This window comes from Pangasianodon hypophthalmus, chromosome 18, assembly GCF_027358585.1.
Source record: "Pangasianodon hypophthalmus isolate fPanHyp1 chromosome 18, fPanHyp1.pri, whole genome shotgun sequence".
NCBI classification, from domain to species: Eukaryota; Metazoa; Chordata; class Actinopteri; order Siluriformes; family Pangasiidae; genus Pangasianodon; species Pangasianodon hypophthalmus.
In genome coordinates this window covers 3,640,041-3,647,123 of record NC_069727.1, presented here as the reverse complement: position 1 = coordinate 3,647,123, position 7,083 = coordinate 3,640,041, and the positions used below count along the sequence as shown (strand labels likewise).

The window sequence follows — 7,083 nt, the reverse complement described above, 5'->3', positions numbered from 1 at the left end:
AATCTAGCATCAAGTCTTTGCTTTGCTTTGCTATTGGCCGTCCCACACTAGCTCTGTGGACCACCTTCGAAATGTTCTGGATCTGCTTCTGCGTGACTGCAAATAACTCGACGGTACTGTGAGGTTTTTGTGTACCTGCTTAAACACATAGCATTGCAATAAAATTCTAGTCTTCACCTTGTTACCCCAAGAGTCCCTGGTGGTTTAGCGGCTAAGGATCCTGCGCTCTCACTGCCACAGCCTGGGTTTGATTCCAGGGCAGAGAACCAACCCAGCCACTGGGAGTGAGTTATGGATAAAATGGGAGGGTTGTGTCAGGAAGGGCATCTGACATAAAACCTGTGCCAGATCAAACATATAGCCCAGTGATCTGCTGTGGCGACCCCTAACAGGAGCAGGTGAAAGAAGAACAACAACCTTGTCATCCCAAGTAATTATCCAATTATGAAATAATTTATTATTTTGTTGTTTTCTTCTTAATACTTAGAATCTGTTAGTGAATTTCAATTAGGCTTCCTTTTTACACGAAAATAATTACCCAGTAGGGCTGGCCGATATGACAATACAATATCTATATCCTGATAAAATATGCCAATAAACAATATACTTTTCTTAGACATCATGATATCTTTTTTAATTTTTTTTTAATAACAAGCAGCTGATTTGATAGTTCACTACTACTTGAATCTTGTAAATGTAAAATATTTAATAAATAAATGTAAGATATTTTAATTGTATTCCTTCTTTTCAGTCATACTTTTTTGTATGTAACGTATAAAAGCAGCATCTGTATATAGGACATTTCAGCACCTCTTTGTTAGTGTATGATGATTTTAACTTTGAAGTTGTCCAGAAAGCCCTGAAGAACCCAAGAACTTCATAGTGTACAGATTTATCTTTATCTTACTCTATACAGATTTGCTGTATTTGATCATTTTCAAACACACAGAAGGAAAGAATGAAAAAGAAGTTGCTTTTATAAAACATAATTTAATGTAATTACATAACATTAAAAAAAAGTAAACGTATCACACCTACATATAGGTTAAAAGGTAACCATTTCCATATTTGTGTACTCTTTTTCTTCTTGTTGAAGCAAAGGATCTTCGGTTAGAAGATGCAGGTGGTACTAACCATTTTTCAAACCCCATTTCATTACTGCCTTTAAAATGTCCTGTTCAATTTCCTTTCATGCATAACACCTACGTCAACACAACTGGCCACTTGAAGAACAAATGGAGAAGGCACAACAAGGAGCCGAATTTTAAAATAGGAATGCACTTGCCCTGAGTAGCGAGCACAAAATAAAGTATGCAATGAATCATGTTTTTATTTCTCTGCTGTACTGTTTTGTTCTCCAATTTTTAGAATTTGAAAATGAAATTGTATCAGATTGCAATGATTTCTCGGCCAGTTCTGCTGATGAAGTCTAAATTTATGTTGACTTGATACCTTATCCCTCCAAGGGTCCCTCTGATGAACTTTACTTGAGCTAATACACCAGTGAAATAGCTCTAATGATGGCTGTCCAATGGGAAACAGTGAGGGCAAGTTGACAAAAGCATGTTAAAAACAGAACTGAAACAATACTCTGCATTTGTCTCCTTGCTGCTACCCTTTGGCAGGGTTTGTTGCACTCTGATACCCAAGGAATACTGTCACCTGTACTTCTGAATCCATTTGGTTAAGACAGAATCAGTATTGAAACAAGCAAATTGGTCCATTTCTGGTATTTTAGCAGCTGTGCCTACTGTACCTTTGAGTTCAAGCTGCCTATTCTAGTTTTTTTTGCTTTATATCAGTTTGTACCTTTGTTTCTATGAAGTGCAGCTTCAGTAAAAGTGCACCACCTGAAAGCCTCTTAGGCAGCTGAAAGCCAGGCTGTCCAGGTTGCCCAAGTCTACCAGGTTGTGCTCCAGCTGCACCTTAACCAGACGACTTTTCGCTGGTTCTGAGTTTTTGAATGAGCAGAATGCATCACGTGGAACCATCTGAATCTTGTTATGGTTGAGTGCAATATAAATGAGCCAAGACGGGAGCTGACGTGGGACCTGGTGAAGCACGTTGTGGCTCAGATCCAGCTGGTGCAACAAAGGAAGCACCCGAAATGCTCCAGGCACTACCTTGGAGATCTTGTTGCGGGCCAGGCCAAGGTGCTCCAGGTGTGGAAGTGAGAGAAATGTGGCCTTGCTGATGCTCGAGATGGAGTTCCCCTCTAAGTTAAGGGTCTTCAGGGATTGTGGAAGGTAACGAGGGACTTGCTTCAAGAAGTTCCCTTCTAGGTTGAGACTTTCCAAGCGGGTGACATTGATGAGTGCACCCTTGCCCAAACCCTTGTTGGTCAACCTGTTGGCACTGAGGTCCAGCACTTGAAGCTGTGCCTTGCCCTGAAAAATTCCTGGCTGGAAGCGTTGGATGAGGTTACCACGGAGGTACAGCTCTTGAAGGCTAAGTGGGAGGCGCAAGGGGACAGAGGTAAGACGGTTGTGGGAGAGGCTGAGCGTGCGAAGGCTGCTTAGTGGAGACAAAACTCCAACAGGTAATGAGGATGAGACACTTTCTAAACTGTTGTTGCTCAAGCTGAGGATGAGCAGGCCAGGGCAGCGAAACCAGGCCACCTCTGACATCACTTTCACTTTGTTCCCATCCAGGCGGAGCTCCTCCAGCGAGGCTGGAAGGTCAGTAGGGACACTATGGAGGAGGTTCCGGTCCAAATACAGCCTCTTTAATGCCTGGATGCCTTCGAAGGCACCTTCGATGGAACTGTCTACCAGACGGTTGTTACTCAGCACCAGAAACTCCATAGAAAGGTACTCTGAAAGCAGGTCCAGCGGAATGCTCTCGATGCGGTTGTTCATAAGAAGGATGTAGCGGGAATTGTATGGAATACCATATGGAAACTTTTCCAGCCCTTTGTCTGAACATTGCACCACCCTGTAAGAAAAAGATAGCACACATATCTTTAAAAATCACTAGATTTTACGGAAGTTAAACTCATCATATGTAAAGCTGTGTTTGATACAAACCTCCCATAACAAGCACAATCTGGTGGGCAGTAATGATCTTCAAAATATGGAAAATATGGGGCAGTGGTCAGGTGATCTTTCTCCTGTTTTAACTTTTTCACCTGCTTTGCATTTTTCAGAGGTTTGGTGCTCTTCTCCTTCACCTTCTTCTCCTTCTTCTGAAGCTTGATTTTCTTTGTTTTCACTATCTGTTTGTCTTTGATTTTTGGAGGTTTAGTCTTTGGTTTGGGCTTGAAGGTGCTGGGTAAGCTCACAGCAGTAGGGCCAGCCCTAGCCGACATTGCCGTGGAAGCAGCATCCACAGTCTCTTCAAAAGTCTCAATCTGACCCAATGAAGAATTCTCATGTGTGCTGTTCTCATTGGTCGATAGCATAGATGTGTTCTTTAGAGCTGAAATGTGACTTGTGTGAGTACCTGACAGAGATGTATTTTGGTCTTCAATATCAGGATTAATCTGTATAATGTCTGCAGGACTTTGTGTTGTGGTGGTGGTGATCAAAGATGGAGTGATGGTGGATAAGAAATACTGGGAAGGAAAGAGAGTAGCAAGGGGAGTGTCTACTGATGGAGTTATAGAAGCATCTACACCCTGATTCTCTTCCTGAATTCGTTCTTCATCTCTGGTTTTGTTCTCCTCATCCACACTTTTATCTTGTACTTTCTCATGACCTTGCTTTCCCTCATTGCTTTCTCTTTGCTCCTCCTCCTCTGCTTCTTTCAGGATTTGATGCTTGTCTTCCCCAATTTTCTGACTGTGTACAACATCAGTCTCCTCTTCCGCTTTTACTGTTACAGTAATCTGGGTTCCGGGCTCTTTCTCCCATTTTAGCTCTTCTTCCACCACTGCTGGAGGTTGATGGAGGTCATCAGGACTCCGGTCAGTCCAAGTCTCACCCTCCAAAGACACATTCTGGGGCAACGATACATTCAGACCTGTAGGAAGGAATAAACCAACCCAAAGGAAATTAATTCAAAGCTTTGGTAATAAATGAATATTTATTACCAATGGACACAAACCAACCATTTTGGTCTTGATAATGTTAGACAAGCATACAGCAACAAGAGGAACCACAAAATCAGACATTGTTGTGTATTCCATGCATTCATGCATATTTAATTGCTCTCAGTACTTACTTGGCTGAAGCACTACAGTCTTAGCCACCCCAGCAAAGATCCAAAACAGCAAAATCACTGTTCTCATTTTTCACTTGGAAGAGCTAAAGAAGGAAGACGAGATCCAAATAAATAAGTCACAACCTGGCAGACCGAAGAGACATGTTTCCAGCAATATTTTGACCTACAATTATTCGATTTGGCTCCTTGCTGAAATGTTCCATCAACAAGTCAGAACTGGTGCAGCGTCAAACACTGTGAGTGCTCTAATTAATTCAGGAATATTAGAGACTATTAGGGAAACATACCTGAAGCACAGGTCTTACCTTAAAACTTTAAACAAACTTCTCAGCCCTCTGTTTGCGTTGTGGAGCTATAAGAGACATGCTGGATTATCCTGAAATGCACACTGGCCCAAAAGGTCTAAACGAATAATCCAAGAGTTCATATATCCTCTTCTACTCGGACACAGCAGCCAATTGTTGAATGTCAACCATGTAAAAAATGCATTATGAGAATTTTGTCACACTCGCACTCCAAACTAAAAGAATCTCTGGGATCAATAGAGGCTGAAGAAGATTGTACAGGGAGGTCAAAGGTTACTGAGCTGACTGTTTACCTTTCCTTTGGAGCTTCTGCCCACTGTCGCTCTAGTGACAAGTGGTTTCCAGGCGAATTGGTGACCTTAGACCTCAATGTAAGAATGCTGATGTGTTTCAAAGTGACAGGGAAAGTAGACATTTGCTTGCAAATCCCCAGGTCAGTGTTTGATGCTTTATATAAACACTTATGACAGCCAGACAGTTTGTGATTGACAGATACTGGTTCAGGTCTGTGATACGAAACATATTGTAACAAATAGATCTGAGCTTGGCTTTTTCAACTCTCAGAAGTTTGTGTTTAGAAAAGCCAACTCCAAAAATTTAAATAGTTGAATAGAGTTAGAGCACAGACAAGTGGTCAAACCTTACACAAGCTAGAAAGAAGACACTCTGTCTTGCACTCTCAAAAGTTCACCTTCCCATTGTATTTTTTAAATTAAAACATTATATTCGTTCTTGTACGTATTTCTCTACTGTTTTTCCTGTCAAATTGTTTCATTCTGGATTTGTTGATGTGCACATGCACAGGTGCATAATATTTCATAAAAAAATTTTAATCTTTCTCATCTTTTTTTTTTTAATTTCCTTCTCTTTTATTTCTCTCCGTCTCTTCGGAGTGGCTTTTGTCCACAGATAAGGGGGTGGTTAAAACATAAAACATAAAAATAACTTAAAAAAAAGACAGATAGAATTGCAAAAATATTAACATAATGTGGATTAATACACATTTCATTTAACTTCTTTTCCACCCAATTATTAGAAAAAAGGCTAAAGACAGGCTTAAGATCTGTCAAGGGGGCACAAGATGCAATCACCATTGATTAAATTCCATTCATTTAATTATATCAGTTAAAATGATCTTGCTCGTGTGTTATTCCAGGCATGTCATTTAACAACCGATGATGTTAAGGTGCTAAGTATTGTGATGCGCAGTGGACGTTATGGTGATGAACTATTCTTCTGATTTGTCTACATATTGTCTGAGACTTTGTCATGCTAATATTATGAATCTTATTAAAATCTTATATGAATTCTCTTTGAGCTGGTATACCTGATGAGACATAAGCTCCTCCATAAGCTTTTTTCCTGTCTGAACATATTCTACAAGAATATGATCAGACAGTGAAAAATACTAATGAAAACAGTGAAAAACATTGAAAAGATGGGAAAGATTAATTTGTGCATGTTCAAACAACGTCCTTAAATTCACCCATGCTGATTTAAGAATGTTGCTTGATGGAAATTTAGTCTTAGGCTTTCACTATGGACTCTAAGGAATTAGAAGTGGATGTAGGGATATGATATTTTTATATCAGAAAAGGAAGAAAAGTGTAATTACAATTATAACATTTCAAAATTTTAGTCAGTCTGCATCCAGTGAAAGTTTCTAACTGTCAAACAAATGCTGTAAAAGGTAACACGATAGTATCTCAGAAAAGTGTATCGTCATATTGCCCAGCCCTAGAAGGAACATTTTGACACAGTTGGCAAAGCTGAGCTTTCGGGGTCTGCAGAGGAATTAAATGAAAACACTCGTAATAGAAGTTTACAGTTAATATGGCTGGCCTTTATGGTAATGAAGGAAATTAACATGTTCACTAGAAGACCGTGAACTACTTGTTAGATGTAGATGTGATTGATTAATTAGGGAAAATAGTTTCTCAAGGGTTCTTTGGATGGTTGAACAGCTCTAGTTTTGAATCTACAGTGAAATGGGGGGAAAAAAATAATAAATATTTGCTAGAAAGATTTTAAACAGAAGCACGAGTAAAGCATTGATAACCTTATGAAAGGTGAATAGATCACAGGTATACAATCTTCTGCACAAAGGTTTTTTTTTTTTTTTTTTTGTATGCTTTTTCCCCCCCAGAGTCATTTGAGGATCTAGATCCAGTGAAATCAGGATTCTCCTGCTTGGTTAGTGTGAAAATAGGTGAAAGTGTGCGATCTCAGGTGTCCCACTGATACTTTACCCAGAACTCATTAACCTTCAGCCTTATCAACCTTTTATATATATATAAAAACACATCTGCCTGCTAATGACCAGCAACTGAACATTCTACAACCACACAATTAGAGCTTTGGTGTGTGTTAGGTTTTAACAGCAGATAATGTCCTTGTCTTTTATTTGTCTATTACTATTATCAAAATAATGAAGGAAAGTCCAACAAATTCTTTTTTCCTCCATCAGTTTATACTGAAAGCATCCCAATCAAGTGTTTATCTATATGGACAGAGTTTCTTTGTTTATGTGGCCATCTACTGGAGACTAGGAGTACTGCATTTTTGAGCTGGTCTTGTTAAAATTAAGTGTTGCTTTCATCACATCAACTATAATAAC

General features: G+C 39.5%; 1 protein-coding gene across 1 annotated transcript; it reads right to left on the bottom strand.

Moving 5' to 3' along the window:
• Positions 1–959: 959 nt before the first annotated feature.
• LOC113531703 (extracellular matrix protein 2) lies at positions 960–4,883 on the bottom strand. Its single transcript, XM_026922564.3, has 4 exons — positions 4,467–4,883; positions 4,162–4,244; positions 3,027–3,960; positions 960–2,934 (listed from the first exon to the last, which is right to left on the bottom strand). The coding sequence occupies exons 2-4, from the start codon at positions 4,226–4,228 to the stop codon at positions 1,833–1,835; spliced, it is 2,103 nt and encodes a 700-aa protein (XP_026778365.1). The 5' UTR covers positions 4,229–4,244; positions 4,467–4,883; the 3' UTR covers positions 960–1,832.
• Between the last annotated feature and the right edge of the window lie 2,200 nt (positions 4,884–7,083).

Bases quoted from the DNA above. Each gene is read 5' to 3' on its own strand.
- LOC113531703 (XM_026922564.3), bottom strand. From the start codon at position 4,228: ATGAGAACAGTGATTTTGCTGTTTTGGATCTTTGCTGGGGTGGCTAAG. The intron at 3,961-4,161 runs GTAAGTACTGAG...TCCTTCCTACAG, and splicing joins GACTGTAGTGCTTCAGCCAA to GTCTGAATGTATCGTTGCCC. The intron at 2,935-3,026 runs GTTTGTATCAAA...TTTTTCTTACAG, and splicing joins GATTGTGCTTGTTATGGGAG to GGTGGTGCAATGTTCAGACA.